Source organism: Pelophylax lessonae, assembly GCF_965119305.1.
Source record: "Pelophylax lessonae genome assembly, chromosome: 8".
In the NCBI taxonomy this organism is placed as follows: Eukaryota; Metazoa; Chordata; class Amphibia; order Anura; family Ranidae; genus Pelophylax; species Pelophylax lessonae.
The window spans coordinates 293,973,066-293,998,385 of NC_138775.1; the positions used below are offsets into that span (position 1 = coordinate 293,973,066).

General features: G+C 44.3%; 1 protein-coding gene across 5 annotated transcripts in view; it reads left to right on the forward strand.

Moving 5' to 3' along the window:
- The window catches only part of ST3GAL3 (ST3 beta-galactoside alpha-2,3-sialyltransferase 3), a 742,392-nt gene that overhangs the window by 332,004 nt on the left and 385,068 nt on the right, over positions 1-25,320 (forward strand). For 3 of the 5 annotated variants that reach the window (XM_082265014.1, XM_082265013.1, XM_082265015.1), the window contains one exon: positions 24,837-24,959. The exons of the other annotated variants lie outside the window; for them this stretch is intronic. In XM_082265014.1, the coding sequence (XP_082121140.1) occupies positions 24,837-24,959 (123 nt within the window). The remainder of the gene's footprint in view (positions 1-24,836; positions 24,960-25,320) is intronic. 5 annotated transcript variants of the gene reach the window in all.

Consider the following 25,320-nt stretch of genomic DNA (forward strand, 5'->3'; position numbering starts at 1 on the left):
TGGGGCCTTTTTAAATGCAAGAGTAAAACTCTTTAGCATGCAGGATGTTTTCTGCCATGAAGCCGTCTCAGCTTTGTTCTAGTTTGGCCAAGAAAAAAAAAACTTTCAATTTTGAACAGGCTTCACAAATATTGATGCATTTTTATTTCAGCCTTGTGTTGTTAGTACCTTGTAAAGCTGAAGGTCCAGATTTTATGTAATAGCATCTTTGCTGGTCCATTTGTACTTGACTTTGTGTCCCAGGCCTCTAAAAGACAAGATGAATTAAAGTGGTTGTAAACCCTTCCATATACCTAGTGAAGTGGCTGGCCCCAGGTGATACACAGAGATGAAACAAATCCTCCTACATAAGCTGTACCTGTTTATCTGCAGTCTTCTCTTGTTGAAAGTCAAGCATTTACACAGAAGGGGGGGAGGATTTGATGTCATACATTGCAGAACACAGAGAGGAGAGCTCAGTGTAACCTGAGACATGAGTGGAAGGAATGGACACCCCTCATACACAGTCTCATAGGGAAACATGCATGGCTGAGGCTGTCAATCACCTGCTGTGTTCTGGGGGGGTTGGGGCGGTTGTCTCACGGGATTGCTTGGTGTCGACATTAATTGTCAGAAGTGACACACCGTGAAATGAGGCAAGTACACACTATAGAAGGATATGCTGTGTTAATTTTTTTAATTTCAGAGGTTTACAACGACTCTAAGAGAAAGGTACATTTATTTTTCCAAAATATACTGCAAGAGGAAATATATTAACCAGGTCAGCTCCCACCCCTGTATACCCCCTTATAGAGAGCAGCAATTTTTACATTTCTGTTATGGATTTGTTTATTCAACAATAACTTTTTTATTATAGAACTAAAGGCAAAACTTTTTTTTTTCACTTTGGATAAAGGGAGGGTTATGACTAGAGTTAGGCAAACGGTTCAGGCCGAGCATTCGGCCCGGACATCGCCTCCCAGTGCGTTCTAAGTCCTAAATTGGGCAAAGCTTTGCCTATTTAGGCTCAGTGATAAGCTTGTTGTTAAAGGAGTTGAAAAGTCAGAAGGCTTTTTATCCTAATGCATTCTATGCATTAAGATAAAAAACCTTCTGGATGTAGCAGCCCCCCCTAATTGTGGCATGGGGTATAACTTGCATATAAGCCTTCAAAATGGGTACTTTTCATTTTTCAAGTTCGGGTCCCAAAGACTTTAATAGGGTTCGCCGTTCGGATCAGAACTTTTTCTCTGTTCGGGAGTTCTGGTGCCAACCGAACGGGGGGCGGGGGCACCTCTAGGTATAACCTTTGTCAGGGGGGCCCACCTCTAGGTATAACCTTTGTCAGGGGGGGCCCACCTCTAGGTATAACCTTTGTCGGGGGGGCACCTCTAGGTTAGAGCTGCACGATTCTGGCCAAAATGAGAATCACGATTTTTTAGCTTGGAATAAAGATCACGATTCTCTCACGATTCTCTGTGTAACAAAAAAAAATTGGGATAACTTTACTGTTACGTTTTTTTTTTATTCATTAAAGTCTATTAATTGCGTTTGAAAGACTGCTGCGCAAATACAGTGTGACATAAAATATTACAACAATCGCCATTTTATTCTGTAGGGTCTCTGCTAAAAAAAATATATAAAATGTTTGGGGGTTCAAAGTACTTTTCTAGCAAAAAAAAAATGATTTTAACTTGCAAGCAACAAATGTCAGAAAAAGATCCAGTCTTTAAGAGGTTAAACTTCCTTTCTCCCTGGCAGAGGGAAGGAAAAGATACAATGTAATCATTTTGTTTATAGTTACTGGGAGACTAATGCTGATAAGCATTTGCCGGGAGGCTTTTTTTTTTTTTTTTTCCACAGCTGTTCTCTCTGCTATGCAGCTATGCAAAGAATCGAGCATATTTCAGGGTTAGATCGTCAGGAGGGGTGAATCGAGATCGCGATTTTCATACGATTAATCGTGCAGCTCTACTCTAGGTATAACCTTTGTCAGGGGGGGGGGGGGGCACCTCTTGGTATAACCTTTGTCATGCTTGTGTTTTTTTGCCATCTGTGTCTCTTTGGGGAGATTGCCAAACAGGATGTAAGAGGGAATCCTTCCAAAGTGAGGCAATCCCTGTTTGCCACCAGAACTAGTGTCCTTATCAGAAGATTTCCCTTCTATTTTTTTTTCCTCTGCACTCCATCCTAAACTAAAAAAAAAAAAAAAGTTTTGCCTTTAGTTATACTTTAATAACAAAAAAATACACGTTGTTTTATTTTATAAAAAAAAAAAAACTGCTATATGGCCATATTTAAATCCATGTGTAAAGACACCTTCATCCCAATTGAACATATAAAAATGTTTCAGAGAATTTCCATGAGGCGGATGCGAGGAAAATAACCCAAATCCAATGGTGAAAGACGGCAGTCCACCCTATGGTGAATGGGCCAACGCGGAAGGTCAAAGGAACAGGTAGGAGGGGCTGGCGGGATTTTAATGGTGTCATACAAAGACTTATAGAAACAGACGTATAAAAAATAGAAAATGTATTATTGAATCAAGACAAACATTTCATTAAAAAATTCAAGAAACGGGATGAATACACCCATTCAGAGAACACATGATACAGCAAGTGAAGATGTATTGTAACAGATAGGACATGGAAAAGTGCAAATTTTCAAAAAAAACAGAACATCCGGTAAATTGGTAGTAGAGGGGATCCATGTCCATCCACAAGACTTTACATGTAAAATGTTTGTCTTGATTCAATAATAAATTTTCTAATTTTTATACGTCTGTTTCTATAAGTCTTTGTATGACACCATTAAAATCCCGCCAGCCCCTCCTACCTGCTCCTTTAACCACTTAAGCCCCGGAAGATTTTACCCCCTTCCTGACCAGGGGGTATTTTGCGATTCGGCACTGCGTGACTTTAACGGACAATTGCGCGGTCGTGCGACGCTGTATCTAAACAAATTTGGCGTCCTTTTTTTTCCCACAAACAGAGCTTTCTTTTGGTGGTATTTGATCACCTGTGCGATTTTTTGATCATGCACTATAAACAAAAAAAGAGCGACAATTTTGCAAAAATAGCAATATTTTTCACATTTTTTTATATGAAATTCCCCCCCAAAAAAATGTAAAAATCAAAATTTTTTAACATTTTCGGCCAATTTGATTTATGCTACCTATGTTTGGTAAAAAAAAAATCGCAAAAAGCGTATTTTGATTGGTTTGCGCAAAAGTTATCGCGTTTACTAACAAAGGGAAAGATTTTTGTCATTTTTGTTGTTTTTTTTTAACGCGTAATGGCGGCGATCTGCGATTCTTTTTTGCGGTACTGCTACATTGCGGCGGACAGATCGGACCCTTGACTGACATTTTTGACACTTTTGGGGTTACCAGTGACATTACTACAGTAATCAGTGCTATATATATGCACTGTTACTGTAAAAATACACTGGTAGTGAAGGGGTTAACTTTATTTGAGAGGGAGGGGCTGTGTGTGTCCCTAGGGGCGTGCTTTCTACTGTGATTGGCTGTGGCTTCAGCTGTATGCAGAGTGATCAACGGTTCTACATAGTAGAACCGTATGATCATCTCTCATACACAGGGGAGAATGACAGGTGGCTTGTTTACACAAGCCGCCTGACTTTCTCCCTCTCCCCCGCCGAGTGACCGGCGGACATCGGGTCCGCTGGTCACACGCGCGGGGGGGTCCGTGACCACGCGGGAGCGGGAGCGCGCGCTCGCTCCCTAGACCCTCACAAGCAAGCGACGTAGACCTACGTCAGTTTGCCTGTGAGGGGCTGACCGCCGACGTAGATAGTCGTGCGGCGGTCGGCAAGTGGTTAACCTTCCGCGTTGCGGATGCTATGGCCCATTCACCATAGGGTGGACTGGCGTCTTCCACCATTGGATTTGGGTTATTTTCCTCACATCCGCCTCATGGAAATTCTCTGAAAAATTTTTATTTTGTTTTATTTTAGGATAAACAAGACTTTCTTTTGATGATATTGTCCTTCAAAAATTATTTTTTATGCAATCTATATATTGCTCCTGCATGTTCTCAGCGGGAGACGAGCGAGAGCGTCACTCCTGCGGGCAAGAGCAACATCAATATTGGACCTTCGGGAGTATATGAGGAGGGATCCTTATATCTAAGTTAACTAATACCCCATTTAGGCTTCTAAGGAGTAATTTTATTCTATATCTGCTCATGAGCCCTTTTTTTCCCCTGCAGTCCCTGAGGGTCACAAGTATATGATATATATTTCCATTGCTGCTTGAAGAAGCAAAATTGTCTGTGAAACGCATCCAGCCTTAATTCACCGACCACCTTGTATCGTAATGATCTTCTTTCAACAATTGAAACGTACACTGATTAGCCATACCATTATGTAGGCCCCCCTTTTGTCACCAAAACAGCCCTGACCCATGGAGGGTTGGACCCCACTAGATGAACCATTACGCTGCCTTGCCTACTTCCCATCCTGGTGCCATCTCTTCCCCAGGTAAGTGACGCACACACATCCGGCCATCCACATGATGGAAGAGAAAACTTGATTAATCAGACCAGGCCACCTTCTTACCTTGCTCTTTGCTCCAGTTCTGCTGCTCACATTACCATTGTAGGCACTTTTAGCTGTGGATACGGGTCATCATGGGCACCCTGACCCATACACAAACTGTGATGCTCTGTCTGTGTGTTCTGACTCCTTTCTATCAGAACCAGCATTCACCTTTTCAGCAATTTGAGCTCCAGTAGCTCTTCTATTGGATAAGACTACACAGACCAGCCTTCCCTCCCCACCTCCATCAATGAGCTTTCCTCTTCCCACCTCCATCAATCAACCCCCACCCCCCCCCCCCCCACACACACACACCTCAATCAATGAGCCTTCTCTCCCCAACTCCATCATCGAGCCTTATCTCCCCTCCTCCATTAATGAGCCTTCCCCTTCCCACCTCCATCAATGAGCCTTCCCTCCCCACCTCCATCAATAAACCTTCCCTCCCCATCTCCATCAATGAGCCTTCCCCTCCCCATACCCATCAATAAGCTTTCCCCTCCCTACCCCCATCAACGAGCCTTCCCTCCCCACCTCCATCAATGAGCCTTCCCTCCCCACCTCCATCAATAAACCTTCCCTCCCCATCTCCATCAATGAGCCTTCCCTCCCCACCTACATCAATAAACCTTCCCTCCCCATCTCCATCAATAAACCTTTTCCCCCACCTCCGTCAATGAGCCTTCGCTCCCCACTTTCATCAGTGAGCCTTCCCCTCCCAACCTCCATCAATAAACCTTCCCCCCACCTCCATCGATGAGCCTTCCCCCCCTCCTCCATCAATGAGCCCCCCTCACCTCCATCAATGAGCCTCCCCCCCCACCTCCATCAATGAGCCTTCCCTCTCCATCTATATTATTGAGCCCTCCTTCCCCACCTCCATCAATGAGCCTTCCCCTTTCCGCCTTTATCTATGAGCCCTTCCTCCCCACCCCCATCAATAAGCCTTCCCCTCCCCCCTCCATCAATGAGCCTTCCCTCCCCACCTCCATCAATGAGCCTTCCCTCCCCATCTCCATCAATGAGCTTTCCCTCCCCACCTCCATCAATGAGCTTTCCTCTCCCCACCTCCATCAATGAGCCTTCCCTCCCCACCTCTATCAGTGAGCCTTGGCTGCCCATAACCCATCGCTGGTTGGCCGGTTTTCCTTCCTCGGACCACTTTTGGTTGCTTCTAACCACTGCAGACTTCCCACAAGAGCTGTAGTTTTGGAGTTGCTCCTCTGACCCAGTCATCTTGATCTTACAATTTGACCCTTGTTAAATTCCCTCAAATCCGTACACTTGGCCATTTTTTTTGCTTTCAACACATCACCTTCGGAGACAACATACAGAATTTCCCACTTACTTTTTCAGATGCGATAGGGGTTGATTTACTAAAACTGAAAAGAGCAAAATCTGGTGCAGCTCTGCATAGAAACCAATCGGCTTCCAGGTTATTTTGTCGAAGCTTTATTGTACAAGCAGAAGTATAAAGCTGATTGGCTACCATGCACAACTGCGCCAAAGTCTGCACTCTCCAGTTTTTGTAAATCAACTTCATTGTCATGAGATAATCAATGTTATTCACTTTACCTGTCAGTGGTCTGAATGTTATGGCTGATCGGTGTATGTAACAAACGGGATGTACAGTATATGTATGTATAGCAAGTTGTATGAAATATGGGTGGAGGCAATATGGAAATGTATTTGATCGGTAAAATGAGATGTGACCCTTAATTTATCTTAAGACATTTGTGTGTGTATATATACTGTTATGTGTATATAAATATATATATATATATACAGGGCTTTTTTTCTCAGACAATAGGTGCAGGGACTCCCCTCTTTCCGAGCTACTCCTTTTCTCTGGCCCTACAAACCTTCGAGCACCATTCCTTGGTCCCACCTCCGAGCACCATTCCTTGGTCCCACCTCCGAGCACCATTCCTGGGTTCCACCCCCTACCCACCTCCGAACACCATTCCTTGGTCCCACCTCCGAGCACCATTCCTTGGTTCCACCCCCTACCCACCTCCGAGCGCCATTCCTTGGTCCCACCTCCGAGCACCATTCCTTGGTCCCACCTCCGAGCACCATTCCTTGGTCCCACCTCCGAGCACCATACCTTGGTCCCACCTCCGAGCACCATTCCTTGGTTCCACCCCCTACCCACCTCCGAGCACCATTCCTTGGTCCCACCTCCGAGCACCATTCCTTGGTCCCACCTCCGAGCACCATTCCTTGGTCCCACCTCCGAGCACCATTCCTTGGTCCCACCTCCGAGGACCATTCCTTGGTCCCACCTCCGAGGACCATTCCTTGGTCCCACCTCCGAGGACCATTCCTTGGTCCCACCTCCGAGCACCATTCCTTAGTTCAACCCCCTACCCACCTCCGAGCACCATTCCTTGGTTCCACCCCCTACCAACATTCCTTGATTCCATCCCCTACCCATCTCCCAATACTGCACTTTTAGACAATACAGAACCAAATATCATTTTGTGGTGCTAAGTAATTTTGTATATAATTTGGGAGTGATAACAAGAAACGTAGTAAAATAGATCCCCTGCAGCCAGCAACAATAGATCCTCCTAACAATGGACCACAACCCCCCCCCAGGAACAATACACTTCGGCAGCAACAACAGATCTCCCTAAAGCTAGCATCAATCGACCCCTCCCTCAACAGTAGATCTCTCCCAGCAAAAACTGACCCCCCAGCAACATAGAACCTATCCCCAGCAACAAAAGCTCCCCCACCAGCAACAATAGACCCCCTTGCTAAAATATAAAAATATATCCCCTCCAGTTAGAGTAGATCCCCTCACAGCAAGCATCAATAGACCCTGCAGCACACCCCAGCACCCCTTACTATTACATACAGTCAGTTCTGGAGGTGCCGGAACTGCGTTCCCCCGCGTTCCCGCTGAAAAAAAGCCCTGTATATATATAGATCAATGAATTTGCAGACATATACTTTTTTTTATAAAAAAAACATATATATATATATATATATAATTATATATATATATGTGTTTTTTTTTTATAAAAAAAGTATATGTCTACAAATTCATTGATCTGCTCGAGTGGATATACATATGCAAAAAATATATATTTTTATACAATTCATAGACAAAAAAATTGAATAAAACTAGAAAACTCTTTTCCTTTCTATTTTGATCAGTGTTAGTTTAATAGGAGTTGTAAGAGCTGGTTCACACTGGGGCGACCTGTCAGGCGACCTGGTCGCCTGCCATAGAGAAGCTGTGGACCCGTTCTAATAGGAGCGACACAAGTTGTTCCGACTTAGAAAAAGGGTCCGGAGCTTCTTTGGGGCGACCCGGAGCGACCTGCATAGACTTCAATGTTATGAAGTCCATGCCGGACGCTCCGAGGTCGCGGTGCGAGCTGCGCACCGCGACTTGTGAGGTCGCCCCGGCAAGTCGGATCGCTGTAATGTGAACCGGCTCTCAAGGTTCAGATTTTTTAAAATGAAAAATAACAAACATGTTACACTTACCTGCTCTGTGTAAGGGTTTTGCACAGAGCAGCCCGGCTCCTCTTAATTTTCGGCTCTTTTTCGTTGATATTGCAAAAAATAAAAATCCCAGCGGTGATCAAATTCCTCCAAAAGAAAGGTGTATTAGTGTGAAAAAAATGATATCAATTTAATTTATGTACAGTGTTGCTTGACCAAGCAATTGCCAGGTTTTTTTTTTTCTATTGGCCGGCCTGCTGATCGGCTCCTGCTGTGATAAATTAAGGTAGAAGCGGAGCGGAGCGTGCATCCCCTACCAGGAATTGTAGAATCGTATATACATTATTCTGCACAGTAAATCTGCTATGGGGCGGTCGTCAACTAGATAACTTGCCAAAAATATCCATACCTTAGGGTTCAGCTTTAAATATTATTGGCTAGAAAAATAAAAATAAAGAAAATCAGCAGGAAAATAATAGTAAATAATAGTAAGCAAATACCTGCAGTTAGGGATGAATATGTGAGCCGGGATGATTCTGAGCAGTGCAAGGACAAGGTAAGAACACCCTAGAGCCTAGGGCCAACGTGCAAATCTCCTGCCCCCCCTCCAGATGTATGAGCATTATATGTCAGAAAAATCCCCCCCCCCCCAAAAAAAAATTGAGTACTAATCTGCATGCTTACCCCCTAAGCATAAATTCCCCCTCCTCTTCCCAATACAAATCTGCCTCCTACTGTAATCTTCTTCCCACCACAAATCTTTGCCCCCCCCCCCCCAGATGTATGAGCATTATATGTCAGAAAAGCCCCCCCAAAAAAAAAAAATTGAGTACTAATCTGCATGCTTACCCCCCAAGCATAAATTCCCCCTCCTCTTCCCAATACAAATCTGCCTCCTACTGTAATCTTCTTCCCACCACAAATCTTTGCCCCCCCCCCCCCCAGCTTAAATCCTCTCATTCCTCATATGCCCCAGCACACATTCACTGGGGCATCCTTCACCCTAGCACAATTCCCCCTCTCTCCAAATTTTCCCTACTAGCACAAATACCCTTACCCAGCCCTGCTAGCACACGCCCCCCCCCCCCCCAAAAAAAAAAAAAAAAAAAAAAAAAAGAATTCCCTCCTACTACAAATCACCTTTTTCCTACCATATTACCTTTTCTAGCACATACCCCCCCCCCCAATATTCTCCCTAGCACAAATCTTCTTCCCCCTCCCCACACAATGCCCTCAAGTCCCCACTCTTAGCACCACTCCCCAAATTCTGCCTCCCAGAACAATTCATATCCCCTGCCGCCCCCCCCCCCCCAAATTCCCCCTCCTGACACAATCCCCTTCCCCCAACCTCCTTGTGGTGCCCCCCCCCCCACCTCACATGATACCACAGTGCCCAGGGCAGCTGCCCTTCCTGCCCACCCCTTTTCCCGGCCCCACATCTGACTGCTCCCCTAACTGCAGGTAACCGATTGGTGTGCAGTTACATGCGAACAGTGAAAGCTGCTGCCATTACTTTGTACAAGCTGACAGCGGCTATTATTGTACACCTGTCACCCCAGCTACAAGAATCCTCTGTTTCCCGCCGCTGGATATCCGGTGTATGCGAGTAATCACCTGTGTGGAAAAATAAATAACCTTTGTGGGACAATGCCTAGAAGGAAGCCGGTTTATGCCAGCAAAAATAAACCTCACATGTGGAAATTTATTTGGAAGAACTGCAGCCAGACCGGGCCAAGATCAGCAATTCATTTTCCAATATTTATTAATAACATCTTTTCTACCTCCAGCCAGGTGCAGTTCTGCCGATTCTTTACACCTCTCCTGGTACACGATACAGAATGTAAAATCCGCTTGACATTCCTTTTTTTTTTTAAAGTGCTTATTTTTTTCACTAACTGGCATATCCTCAAAGTGATACTAAACACACACCGTTCAATTTATGTTCTCCTTTCTCTTTCTGTATGTGGATGATGGCACTGTAAATATTTTAATTAAAACATCACATAAATCACATCACATATCTGTACTTAGCGCACTCCTGAGCTCTGCACTCTGTACGTACCGCACCCCTGAATTCTGCACTCTGTACGTACCGCACCCCTGAACTCTGCACTCTGTATGTAGTGCACTCCTGAACTCTGCATTTTGTACATAGCACACTCCTGAACTCTGCACTCTGTACACAGCGCACTCCTTAATTCTACAGTCTGTATGTAGCGCACTCCTGAACTCTGCACTCTGTACATAGCACACTCCTGAACTCTGCACTCTGTATGTAGCACACTACTGAACTCTTCACTCTGTATGTAGCGCACTCCTGAACTCTACACTCTGTACGTAGCACACTCCTGAACTCTACACTCTGTATGTAGCACACTCCTGAACTCTGCACTCTGTATGTAATGCACTCCTGAACTCTGCACTCTGTACATAAGGCACCCCTGAATTCTGTACATAACTCTTTCCTGAACTCTACACTCTGTATATAATGCACTTCTAAACTCTGCACTCTGTACGCAGCACACTCCTGAACTCTACACTCTGTATATAATGCTCTTCTAAACTCTGCACTCTGTAAGCAGCGCACTCCTGAATTCTACACTCTGCATGTAGTGCACTCCTTAACTCTGCACATAGCGCACTCCTTAAATCTGCACTCTGTACGTAGCGCATGCCTGAACGCTACACTCTGGATGTAGCGTACTCTTGAACTCTGCACTCTACACGTAGTGCATTCCTGAACTCTGTACATAGCACACTCCTGAACTCTGCACATAGCGCACTCCTTAAATCTGCACTCTGTACGTAGCGCACTCCTGAACTCTGCACTCTGTATGTAGCGTACTCCTGAACTCTGTACGTAGCGCACTCCTGAACTCTGGACTCTGTATGTAGTGCACTCCTGAACTCTGCACTCTGTATGTAGCGCACTCCTGAACTCTGTACGTAGCACACTCCTGAACTCTGCACTCTGTATGTAGCACACTCCTGAATTCTACAGTCTGTATGTAGTGCACTCCTGAACCCTGCACTCTGTACAAAAGGCACCCGTGAATTCTGTACATAACGCTTTCCTGAACTGTACACTCTGTATATAATGCACTTCTAAACTCTGCACTCTGTACGCAGCGCACTCCTGAACTCTACACTCTGTATATAATGCACTTCTAAACTCTGCGCTCTGTACGCAGCGCACTCCTGAATTCTACACTCTGTATGTAGTGCACTCCTTACCTCTGCACATAGCGCACTCCTTAAATCTGCACTCTGTACGTGGCGCATGCCTGAACGCTGCACTCTGGATGTAGCGTACTCTTGAACTCTGCACTCTACACGTAGTGCATTCCTGAACTCTGTACATAGCACACTCCTGAACTCTGCACTCTGTACGTAGGGCACTCCTGAACTCTGCACCCTATTGGTATCGCACTCCTGAATTCTGCACTCTGTTTTTAGTGCACTCCTGAAATCTGTTCTTTGTACGTAGCGCACTCTGAACTCTGCACTCTGTACGTAGCGTACTCCTGAACTCTGCAACCTGTTCGTAGTGCACTTCTGAATTCTGCACTCTGTTTGTAGCACACTCCTGAACTCTGCATTCTGTACATAGCCCACTCCTGAACTCTGCACTCTGTACATAGCGCACTTCTGAATTCTACACTCTGTATGTAATGCACTCCTGAACTCTGTACATAACGCTCACCTGAACTCTACACTCTGTACGTGGCACACCCCTGAACTCTACACTCTGTGCATAGGGCATCCCTGAACTTTAACCCTGTACATAACACACTCTTGAACTCTGCACTCTGTATGTAGCGCACTCCTGAATTCTACACTCTGTACGTAGTGCACTCCTGAATTCTACACTCTATACGTATTGCACTCCTGGACTCTGCACTCTGTACATAGCTCACTCCTGGACTCTGCACTCTGTACATAGCGCACTCCTGAACTCTACACTCTGTACGTAGTGCACTCCTGAATTCTACACTCTGTACGTAGTGCACTCCTGAATTCTACACTCTGTACGTAGTGCACTCCTGGACTCTGCACTCTGTACATAGCGCACTCCTGAACTCTGCACTCTGTACATAATGCATTTTTGAACTTTGTATGTAGAGCACCCCAGATACATCCGGCCCTTCCAGGGCAACCATACTGCTGATGCGGCCTGCTATCAAATTCAGTTTGACACCCCTGCTGTATATGTTTGGTGGTCATAAAGGGGTTAATTTAAAAAAAAAAAAAATAGAAGGAAATGAAGTAACAGGAGACGTGTCTTCAAATCTTGTTTTTTTACGTATTTTTTATCTTTTCATTTACAAATTGGAATGTTCCCTACAAGGAAGTATTTGGAAAGGGAAATTCCCCAAGGTGAGGTGCTGTATTATCCTTCGGGAGATCTCCACTATCACCGGGAACATTTATGGATCCATAGAGGATGCAAACATGCAGAGCTGTCAAGATAAGGCAAAAGGCAGAACACAACAAGCCGAGCCTCACCTGGAGCAAAAGGTGTGAGGAGGAGATTGCGGTGTCAGCGAGGTCACATGACTGAGGCATTCTCATTACCTATGTGAAGGTGACAGATAGCAGGGGGCCGGGGGGGGGGGGGAGGGGGAGGGAAGGAAATGACTCATTTCACGTGCTATGTGTTCCCATTGCTCCTGGGCAGAAAGAAGAACACAAGGCGAAGGATCCCTTGCACGGCTTGTATAACAAATACTCCTAATGAACACTCGGAATGCGGCTCTTTAAAAATAATAAAAATAATAGGCTTTTACTGCCCAGCAAGGTGATTCACCGAGAAAGATTGTGAGAGAACTTAAAGGCATTACTGCCAGGATTTCCACACCCTGACGTAACAAATAAGTCATATAATGGGGGAGATTTACTAAACCTGCAGCACTCAGAATCTGGTGAGGCTCGGCATAGAAAGCAATCCGCCTCTAGGTTTTATTGTCAAAGCTTAACCGCTTGCCGACCGCCGCACAACTATTTACTGCTGCAGTCAGCCCCCTACAGGCAAACTGTTATAAGGCAGCAGGTCGTCAGGTTTCCGGCGAATCGCCGTACCTGTACGGTGGTTTGCGGAAGCGCTCCTGTGGGCTCGCATGCGCCGCTGGAGGCCCGCGCCCACTCGACAGCGGGGAAGCCGAAATGCAGGGCCAGCGGCTGTGATGGCCCCCAGGCACCCGCGATCGCTCCCCGTGAAGAGAGAACAGCGGTCTGCTGTTGTAAACACCACAGACCGTTGTTCTCTCTGGTATCAACACAGAGCTCCTGTGTTCCTCCTATTTAGGAACACACGTGTCTGTATTAACCACTTTACCCCCAGCCCTATTTCGGACACTTTTTGTTCACAAGTTAAAACCAGTATTTTTTCCTAGAAAACTACTTAGAACCCCCAAACATTATATATATTTTTTTAGCAAAGACTCTGGAGAATAAAATGTCGGTCATTGCAAAATTTTTTGTCACGCGGTATTTGCGCAGCGGTCTTTAAAACGCCATTTTTTTGGAAAAAATTTGAAAAATCACATTTCACTAATTTTAAAAAATACTAAACAGTAAAGTTAGCCCATTTTTTTTGTATATTGTGAAAGAACATGTCATGCCGAGTAAATAGATACCAAACATGTTACGGTTTAAAATTGCGCCCCCCCGTGGGATGGCGACAAACTACGGTCAATAGAGATTTTAATCTGCGACGCTTTAAATTTATTTAACGGTTACCAGTTTAGAGTTAGAGTGTAGCTCTTTTTTTTAAATTATTGCCCACGCTCTGGCGATCGCGGCGATACCTCACATGTGTGGTTTGAACAGCGATTTCATTTGCGGCTCGACTTGCGTATACGTTTTTTTTTGTGCGCGAGCTAACGGTGACGGGGGCGGCTAAATTTTTTTTTTTTTTTTTTTCCTATTTATTTTTTCTTTTTTTTTAACTTTATTACAGGTTTTTAAAAAAAAAAAAAATCTGATCACTTTTATTGCTGTCACAAGCAATGTAAACATCCCTTGTGACAGCAATATGTGTGACAGGTACACTTTATGGAGGGATCGAGGGTCTAAAAGACCCTAGACCCCTCCACTACACTTCCCTGTATGCAAAACGCCGAAAACTGCATTTTTGCATACAGCCGTTTTTTAAATCTGCCGCCTTTTGCGGCACAGTAACCCGGATGTGACGTCATGGACGCCGCCTCCGGGTTACGTCATCGGAGACCCGATCAATGCCGTTTCCGGCATTCATCGGGACTCCATCCAGCCGGCGGACGTGCCGGCTGGGTGCTCGGGGCTCCCGGTGGGACGGGAGCCCCGAGCAAAGCCGCGGAAGGCGGCGGGAGGGGGGGGGGCGTCCCCTCCCGCCCCCCCGGGTAACGATCGAGCGGCTCCCGAGCCGCATCGATCGTTACCGACGGAAAGCCGACCGCCGGCTTCAAACAACGGTACCGGGATGATGCCTATAGCTAGAGGCATCATCCCGGTATAACCACTCAAATTCAGCCGACGTAGATCTACGTGGCTAGTCGTTAAGTGGTTAATATTACAAGCCCATCCCCCTCATAGTTAGAAAACACCCTCTAGGCTCACACTTGTAAACACAGCAGACCGTTGTTCTCTCTGGTATCAATGCAGAGCTCCTGTGATCCTCCTATGGCTTCCTATGATCACTATTCCTAGTTTATAAATGGCTTCCTATGATTCCTAGTTTATAAATGTCTTCATATGATCACTATCCCTAGTTTATAAATGGCTTCCTATGATCACTATTCCTAGTTTATAAATGGCTTCCTATGATCACTATCCCTAGTTTATAAATGTCTTCATATGATCACTATCCCTAGTTTATAAATGTCTTCATATGATCACTATTCCTAGTTTATAAATGGCTTCCTATGATCACTATCCCTAGTTTATAAATGGCTTCCTATGATCACTATTCCTAGTTTATAAATGTCTTCATATGATCACTATCCCTAGTTTATAAATGTCTTCATATGATCACTATTCCTAGTTTATAAATGGCTTCCTATGATCACTATCCCTAGTTTATAAATGGCTTCCTATGATCACTATCCCTAGTTTATAAATGGCTTCCTATGATCACTATCCCTAGTTTATAAATGGCTTCCTATGATCACTATCCCTAGTTTATAAATGGCTTCATATGATCACTATTCCTAGTTTATAAATGGCTTCCTATGATCTCTATTCCTAGTTTATAAATGGCTTCCTATGATCTCTATTCCTAGTTTATAAATGGCTTCCTATGATCACTATTCCTAGTTTATAAATGGCTTCCTATGATCACTATCCCTAGTTTATAAATGGCTTCCTATGATCGCTATCCCTAGTTTATAAATGGCTTCATATGATCGCTATCCCTAGTTTATAAATGTCTTCATATGATCACTATTCCTAGTTTATAAATGGCTTCCTATGATCACTATTCCTAGTTTATAAATGGCTTCCTATGATCGCTATCCCTAGTTTATAAATGGCTTCCTATGATCACTATTCCTAGTTTATAAATGGCTTCCTATGATCACTATCCCTAGTTTATAAATGTCTTCATATGATCACTATCCCTAGTTTATAAATGTCTTCATATGATCTCTATTCCTAGTTTATAAATGGCTTCCTATGATCGCTATCCCTAGTTTATAAATGGCTTCCTATGATCACTATCCCTAGTTTATAAATGTCTTCATATGATCACTATTCCTAGTTTATAAATGGCTTCCTATGATCACTATTCCTAGTTTATAAATGGCTTCCTATGATCTCTATCCCTAGTTTATAAATGTCTTCATATGATCACTATTCCTAGTTTATAAATGGCTTCCTATGATCACTATCCCTAGTTTATAAATGTCTTCGTATGATCTCTATCCCTAGTTTATAAATGTCTTCGTATGATCACTATTCCTAGTTTATAAATGGCTTCGTATGATCTCTATCCCTAGTTTATAAATGGCTTCCTATGATCTCTATTCCTAGTTTATAAATGGCTTCCTATGATCTCTATCCCTAGTTTTTTTGGCATAATCAGTCATATTTTCAATATCAATGCCAACTTTACAAGATTACTGCCAGGGGGTGCAAACTTTTGCACACAACTGTACGTTCATTGTACCCAGGATAGAAAACATTGCTAGTTGCTAGGGAAGTTTTTAATGCTACTTTTGCCAGAAAACAAAAAAAAAACCAACTGCTTTTTTATTGCGGGACTTTCTGCTTGAAGCCCTTTTATCGGAGACCACGTGGCTATTACCGTAGCATTGATCACATGACCAGCCATCAGTGGTCCCATGTGCTGCCATGTACCCCAGGACAGGTAAGTATTCTTCCTCATTCTGTTATTTATTACTAATTTATCCCAACCACATTGTTAAAAAGCTGTACATTATCAGTTGAGTATCAGTTGAGTATACTGCAGGTCGGCATTTAAAGTGCTCCTTGTTAGTATCTGTAAACAAATCCATCCACAGTGACATACCGCCCCCCAGCAGATGGGCCCAACTTCATTCCTCAGCTAGCTGATCAAACAGTCACTCTTCATTCCTGAAACACGAAAACAAGATATTAGTAGAATGCACCCATCGCTTACACCTTCATACCCCCCCCTCCCCAGCTATACAGACAAATCCCTTCCACTGCTATATGTCAAAATATATTCTGTTGTCACAGCCGGATTGGTCAGTTCTTGAGATCTGAGTGCTGTAATTAGGGGTTTGGAGTTTCTTTTTTTTGGTATGTGAATTGTTATCCAGTTCATCTGCGGAAGATCCCTTTGATGACCAGTCCATTTTTCGCGATACGGCACTGTGTTACTTTAACTGACAATTGCGCAGTCGTGCGACACTGTACCCCAAAAAAAAAGTTTGTCCTTTTTTTCCGACAAACAGAGCTTTCTTCTGGTGGTATTTAAAAAAAATATAAATAAAAACTGGCGCAAAAAGGAGGAAAAAGGGACCCACAGGTTCCTCACTAAGGACCTAGATGGCAAGGAATTCAATGTAGGACAAAGGAAATCAATAGTCCATAAACATATAGTCCATAATCTTATAGTCCATATTAGGGCTGAACGATAGTCGATGTGAACGATAATCGGTGTGGGCGATATTCATATCATATATTCATATCGCCGAAGACACGATATTTAGCAATAGCATTAGGCAGGGGGGTGAAGTCGGGACTCGGGGGGAGGACTCGCAGTGCTGGTAGTCGATCGGAACTCCGCCCCTCCAGCCCGATGCAATACAGCCCTCCCAGCTCTGCCTCTGGTCTCCAGCCGACCATTACTCCACCCATTGTCTCTCCATTGAATCTATTTAAAAAACATTACAGATCCCGCCCCCGTGCGCGCCCCCGATGCAGCCAGGAGAGACAATGGGTGGTGCAGGGCGGAGTAATGGTCGGCTGGAGACTAGAGTTCCAATCACAGCCGAAAGCAGTATCGACACAACACCGCACACGGCGGAACACTAACACAAGCCGCACATTGCATGTGCGGACAGCCCGGATCACGGAAGACACCGGACTGGGGGGCCCCCGACCCTACCGCACACGTTACCCAGGTGACCAATGTTTACATGGCAAAGGGGAGGAGCCGCACATAACATGCAGATACTCAGTGGGCTCAGTGGGGATCGATCCGCCGATCCCTGCTGAGCAGGCGGATGACAGCTCCGTCTCCGCTTACTTTGCAGAGACAGACCTGTCAGGACCCCCACTCTCCTCTATGGGAGATCGGATGAAAACGGTCCTCCTGTCCATTTTCATCCGATCCGATCCTCCAGACGGATGGAAAATAGGGTTTCCATCTGTCTGGATTTCACGGACAGGATCATTTTGGATAGCGGCAGGTGTCAACGGAGATGTCACCACTGACATTCGCTGCTCCATAGGGATGCATGGAGCACCTGAAAAAACTGACAGGTGGATCTGATAGGAAAGCCTGTGTGAAAGGGACCTAAGAATGAACTTTCTGTGCCTAGGCATGGCACACCTGTTCTGTAGCCGTCTTTCTGTCTGCAGTGTGAGATCATGTGAGGTACTCCTGCTAAGTTCTGACTGCTAGTCTCACCAGAATGAGATTTGGTGATGTGCTGCTCCCTGTTCTCCTTGCTGGAGAGGAAGCTGTACCTGAGGACCTGCAGTGCAAGGATCCCCCTGCTTCCACGTTATCCATTCTGTGGATCTGTGGTCCTCTCCAGCTTCTTGATTATTCCCCCACCCATCATGGGGTCACCAGTCATTGGGAAGGGGGCAAGGTGTGGAAACTGTGACATGGGGAAGGAAATCCCTGACCTTTCCAAGATGGCCACCTGCACACAGAGACAAAGTGTAGAACAAGGCTTGGTAAGTGAGTAATGGGGAAAAGATTAGCTGCAGGAGCCTATGGTCAAAACTGCTAACTAGTCTTAGTCTACTTACTAGGGATGCACTGATCCGACTTTTTTGGACCCAATACCGATATCTGGCGTTGTGAAATCGCTGATACCGGAACCGATCCGGAGCTACACACAAAGCAAGCGGCTGCAGTAAAGAGCAAAGCCGCTGCTTCATGTGTATGGCTCCTCCATTGTGAGGTACAGGTGAGCTGCACCTGTACAGGAAGTAGCGGCTCCCATCCCATACTACTACTGCACCAAGTAAGGGATGGCTGAGCCGTTACCAAGCAAAAACCAGATCGGTCAATGTTACCGATCCCCCGATCCATCTAAAATGGCCATATCGGCGCCGATATCCGATCCGAATATCGGATCGGTGCATCCCTACTACTTACCTTTTTTGGGCACAGTTTGGACAGTTCATGTCCCTTTTTAAATGCCGGGGAATTCTCTGCCATTAGATGCATTGGATAAGTCACTTGGATAAGTCAAGTTGTATTTGATTTACTGCCACTAGTCATTTTCTGTAACTGAAAGCAGCAGTTCCAAATGATCTTGCACAGACGCGTGTGTATTCTTTAGACTTCTGTCTTTGGCAGGGGTAGTCATAACTGGAGAAACGTTTGTATGAAAGATTATTTGTATGGGATATCATTCACAATTATGTTGAGCACCGCTCATGTCTGCGGGCAGCCTAACACAATTCACATCCTGATGACAGGAGATTTAATTTGCTTTGCATGTTTTACATTGCCATTTTGGCAAAAACAAGTCACAAAGGAACAATTTGATTTAGCTAAAAGCAAAACATTTAGAAAAGGATTGGTATTTAATTTATGTCTCTCAAGCTTCACTAACTTTAAAACCTAGAGAGCAGTGTTCATTTTGATGTCAAATTTCGATTTAGTTTTAGTCATAGTTTTTTTTTTTACTAAAATGCAGATTTTGTTTTAGTTGTATTTTCCCGCATCCAATTTGCATGACAGATATGACCAGCACTCAGTAGAGCTGGTTCACACGGCTTCGGGGCGGCCGCGGTCCGAACTGGAAAAGTGTCCTGTGTGTCTTTGGCTCAGTTTTCAGGTGTGAATTCAGGTGGAAATTCACACCTGATTCACACCTAAAGCGGTAAACAGGGAAGTACCGGACCCCCTACTGTGAGCCACGGCCACAGCAGGTGTGAACCCAGACTAAAGCCTAGTACACACTCGATTATCGGCCGACCGATCGTCCGTCTTTTGTCCAGAGTGGTGTTTTGTTGGTTGGAATGTGCCTGGACTGCACACGAATTTTCTCGCCCGACAAAATTCTACTTCAGAAGTGATGTCATGTGTTGGTTTGCTTTCTTTGTGATCTTTCTTCTCTAAACATGCCCAGATTTGCTCATTAGATTTTTCCCTGTCGAAATCTGTACTGACTGCACGAAAATCGGCCGTGTTTTGACGTCAGACAAAAATTTTATAGCCTGCACACCAGATTTTTTTCGGCCGAAAAGTCGGAGTCGGTTGTCAGAAGCATCATACTAACAAGCCGAAAATCTGCAGATCGGTCGTCGGACGAAAATTCCCTGCCGATTTTCGACGCGTGTGTACGAGGCTTTAGTCGTATTTTTGTAGACTAAAGTAGTTATAATTTTGTTGACAAAAATATTTTCGTCAAAGAAATTGATGGATCCAGTCCATCAAGTCCAGTCAAAAACTAACTAACGCTAAGCCTGCTCTTTGCCACATTCTAAGACTATTCTATCTAACCCTGTAAAGCAAAAATCACTGTACTTACCTTTTCTACACTCGATCCGTTCTCCAGCGACAGAAGGTCTGTGCAGGAGAGGACCAACAATGGCTGTGAAACGAATGGGAAGTGACGTCAACCATAGACTTACTATGAGGCATTCGTTGTTTAGTGCCTCTCCTGCACCCGCCTCCATGCTGAAGCCGCTGCTGACAGCTTAGCGTGGGACCGGACCAGATCGGGTGTAGAAAAGGTAAGTACAGTGATTTTTGCTTTACAGGGTTAGATAGAATAGTCTTAGAATGTGGCAAAGAGCAGGTTTAGCATTCGTTTTTGACTGGACTTATCCTTTAATACTGCTCAAAAGACCAGCCTACAGCCTGAATAGATGTGGCTGTTTGACTGAGTGATTGGAATTTCAGTAGCATTTGTGGACAAAATCACAAAACAATTGAACACATAGAATGGTCAAAAGGAGACTTCATGGAATGAGGTGGAAAAATCTGATCACTTTCATGAATACTGGTCCGACCACATCTAGAGTATTCTGTCCAGTTCTGGTCGCCAGTCCTCAGGAGGGATGTGTTGGAGCTGGAGAGAGTCCAGAGAAGAGCAACGAAACTAATTAGGGGATTGGAGGACCTTAATTATGAAGAGCGCTTACAAGCGGTTAATTTATTCTCCCTGGAAAGGAGATGCCTGAGAGGGGACATGATTGCGATTTACAAGTACCTCAGCGGTGATCTCAGAATAGAAAAAAAACTATTCAGTCGCAACGAATGCATGTGGACACAAGGCCATACAATGCGATTAGAGGAGAAGCAATTTAACCTCAGACTAAACAGGGTTTTTTTTTTTACAGTAAGGGCTACAAGATTGTGGAATTCTCTACCACAAATGGTAGTAACTGCAATGCATAGAATCCTTCACCAAGTATAAGAAAAGTATACAGAAGCTTTGTTCAAAAACCAAAGTATAAAACAGACATTGAACTGGTAAGATATTATCTTTGCTGGTACAATGTATCCCACATATACACAATATACCAAATAGTCCATAGCTGGGGACTTAAAAGATGCCATATGCAAGATATGATGATTTTCAGTATTCTCCCCAGACTTGGACTGATCCCACGCGTTTCGGCCAATTTCTTTTTTCAGGGATATTGCGAGTATGGGTGTGTCTACAACATAATGCAATGTTGTTTACAAATACAGAATTCCAAAATTCCAATACTCATTACATAGGTCATATAATCCGCCTTTATGTCCGTTGATGGCCACTGCCCCCACCTATCACTGGCATTCACAGCAAGATGGTAGCAGTTACAGTACATTAACCGTTCAGTTGTTTTTGTGATCTGAAGTTGTTGGAATTGCCTGAAAAGTGCAGTGAACATGGCCAGCATTACATGTTGAATACCCGTAGCCTAAATCTAATTGTTGGTGTGGATGAGATCTGTTTTATTTTTACATTCTTAATTGTTTTATTCTTTTGGTCTAATTCCAATATTTGGGTTAGGTAATATAAGCATGTTTGGTTAGTGATAGTTGTGCATTGAATAGCCATAGAATTAAGGATTTTCAGACGACCATGACATTTTTGTGAAGAGACGAAAGGCATAGGGTTTTTTGATGTTTTCAGAACCTAAATGTTCAACCCTGGTTGAAGTACACCATCTGCAGTATCCAGTATTGAAGACCAGCTGGACTAATGATGAACCCTGAGGTTCATCTGATATAGGAATTTATTATGTTGAGGTTCAGTAGATTATTGATTGTTGGGTTGTATAAAGAATATGGATGGATGTGTACCTATTAATTCTGTGGTGGACTCCTGGCAGGTCTCAGGATTCATAGGGTGGACACAATGTCAAGAGGGACACTAGATGGAGCATGGTCATTTCATCACAAACTGGACGTGTTTGGCTTCCCTAGCATCTGACCTCTCGGTCTAAATGGGGAAGTATCTCTCTCCACGTTGTGCCACCAGCCCAAGATGTTTATTCGTACTAATGCCCTCCTACTCTCAGCCTATTCCTCCGCAGGCTTAAGCAGCTACAACAAATATTGTTTGGAAAGACATAATTAGCGAATCTTGTTTATGGAGTTCTAAGTTGCTTATTCACTCGCCGTTAAATTGGGTTTTTGGTGTACTGCTTAAGAGCTTAACAGGTGCAAAGAGTACAAATCACCAGAGCAATGACCCCATACTCACAGGTAGCAGGCCACATTCTCTGGACATCAATCATTTATACTTAATAAACTGGACTGTGGTGGCCTTGAGAAGCATGGGGTGGGTAGACTTATCATCAAATCACCTAGCCTTTTACCATCACAGAACAGTTATGAATAATGATTTGTAGATATTATTGATGTCATTTTAGTGCTGGTTTCTTTTTTTTTCTTCCATTTTTACGTTTCTCTTCGGTAAAATTTGATTCTACATTATACATATCTCAGATCATTGGCTGAAACTGATGAAAGGTATTTTGTGTTGTTAATACATCTGTTAAAGAGGACATTAAGCCGGCAACTCGATAACTCCTTGGTATTACTTACTTATAGCTATGAGTAAAGCTGCAATAGCCGAAACATGTCAGCATTAATCCTGTGTATATGATGTAGCCAAATAAAGGAGAATACCAAGGAGGTATCGAGTTGCCGGCTTAATTTCTGCTTTGGATGTTCGAACAGGAGAGTGGATCCTGAGCACCAAATCTTAGCAAGTATTTTTCAGTTGTGTGGTTGTGCTTTTGTATCTTCTATTTGCATCTGCTAAAGAGAATTCAATATTTAAAGTGACTGCCAATTTTCGGAGTCTATTTATATAACTCAAGGTCAATAGTTTGCTTTTATTTTTAATTTTTCATGGGAATGATCAATTAAAGCAGCTTTTCATTTGGCACTTACACTATACAGCCAAAGATTTGTGGACAGCTGACCATCACACCGACATTATATGCTGACACTATTATACAGTTTAAGGTCAAAATGATGTGGACACCCCTCTCAAAGATTGCATTCAGGTGTCCCTGGTAAAGGGTACAAATAAGACATTGTAGACAATTTTGCTTTCCTAACCTTGTGGTAAGTGCTTGGGACGGACCTTTTTCTGTTCCAGCGTGACTGTCCCCTGTGTACATAGCCAACTCCATAAATAACGTATTTTTCGCCGTATAAGACGCACTTTTTCTTCCCCAAAACTGGGGGGCAAAAAGTTGGTGCGTCTTATACGACAAATACACATTTTGCCTGCCAGTGGCGGAGCCAGAGGGCTAGCTAGGGTGGCAATTGCCACCCCAGAGAAAGTCCTTGCCACCCCTGTTGCCACCTCGGCCCCGCTTGCGCCCGCTGAAAATATACGCTCAGTCATAAATAACATTAGCTGCCCTGAAGTTGAACGAGTGGGCGCCTGCAGCGCCTAGTTCTCCTGACTCAGACTGACTGACTGTGACTGTCTGAGCCAAGAGCGGTGAGCAGCAGCAGCGGGTGGTGCCGTGAGCCGCTGCACAGCTAACCAATCACGCGTGCCTGCACACATGATTGGTTCGCTGTGCCGCTACTCACAACGTGATTGGTTCGCCTGTGCTCACCGCTCGGTCAAGAGAAGAACTAGCTGCGGGCCGGGGATGGATGTCACTGTGTCAGGCTGTGTTCTTCACTTCTTCTTCTACCTGTAACCGTTACCTTAGTCTCTCTGCCTCTGGTGGTCTCTGCATGATTGAACTCTTCTAATAGATTAGTCACCTCACACTTCCCAGCTCATGGTTCTGTAGAGCAACTCCCCCCCCTAATTTCAATGAAAGGGGTACCTATTTGGTACTGTGGTCCCTACACTCACCAGTGCCCAGCCTGTTCAGAATCTTTTTTCTAGATTTTCCTCCTTTAAAATTGTGTGCGCTTATACGCCGGTGCGTCTTATACGGCGAAAAATACGGTACATAGTTTGACCAGTTTGATGTGGAGGAATTTGAGCGTCCTGACCTCAACCCTGCTGAATACCTTTGAGATGAACTTCAACAACCGCTGCAAGTCAGGTCTTTTTTATGGTGCCCAATGTGAGGACCAACATATGAACTAGGTCTTCTCCTCCGTCATCAGTTCCTGACATCACAATTGGAACAAATTCCCACAGACACCCTCCAAATTCTCTTCCTAGAAGAGTGAAGAGTGTTATTGCCACAAAGGGAGAGGAGAACTCCATATCAATGGCCATGGCTTTGGAAAGGGATGGCCAACAAACTCATATAAGTGCGATGGTCAGCTGTCCACAAACATTTGGTGATATAGTTCACTACTTATTGGTTTTTAACCATTTCTTTTACACTTCAAATAATACTAAGACTTTCGAACTTTATTAATCTGAAAAAACAGGTATAAGAGGAAAAATGGAAAATAAAAAACATTTTGTTTCACCTCTCTTTGTAAATAGGCCTTACAATACTTATTGCTACACTGTAAGAGCACATATATCACACAGGATGCTTTAAAAAAAAACAGAATAGTCAGTATAGGACCTTTTGTTAAAGTTGTGGCATGTGACATAAAGGACAGTATATGTACGTAGGATAGGCCGAGGAACCGCTACGCACCTCTTTCTCTCTCTCTCTCAAGCTACGCCGGCACTCTTCCTCCGCTTGCTTTCTTACACTGCCTCTCAGCCTGGTTACTGAATTACTGAGGGAAAGATTTCCTTGTTGAACAGGACGGAGAGAGAGAAAAGCTGGGATCCCGACCCTCCCCTCAGTGGCCCCATCGCACATTGTGGCGGACAGAACCCAGAAAGAGTCCAAGGAGCCGGGGGGCGCTCCAGAGCCATCGCTGATAAGTAGGTGGATGAGGTTTTACCTCATTGTTAAATGAAGCTTTTCTGCTGTTTGACTAATGATGTGAGCAGGACATGCTGTGAGCTTCCACTAACCTTATCCAATGTTTGCTACACGGCTTCTTTGGCTTTAATATGTGATGATCTTGCAGCTACGCCGTGGTTCATTGCTGGGCATGTGATAAGACTGAAGTTTTTTTTTACAGAACAGGGAGCCTGCTATTGGAGGAAAGAGAAGAGAGACCAAGTTTGAGGCACTACAAAGATTCATAAATGTGGGAGAGTTGTCAGTTAACTGCTGGACGGCCTACATTGTCATAAATATGAATGCATGGAAAAGCCCAGCCAGGGAAAGAGGTAAAGG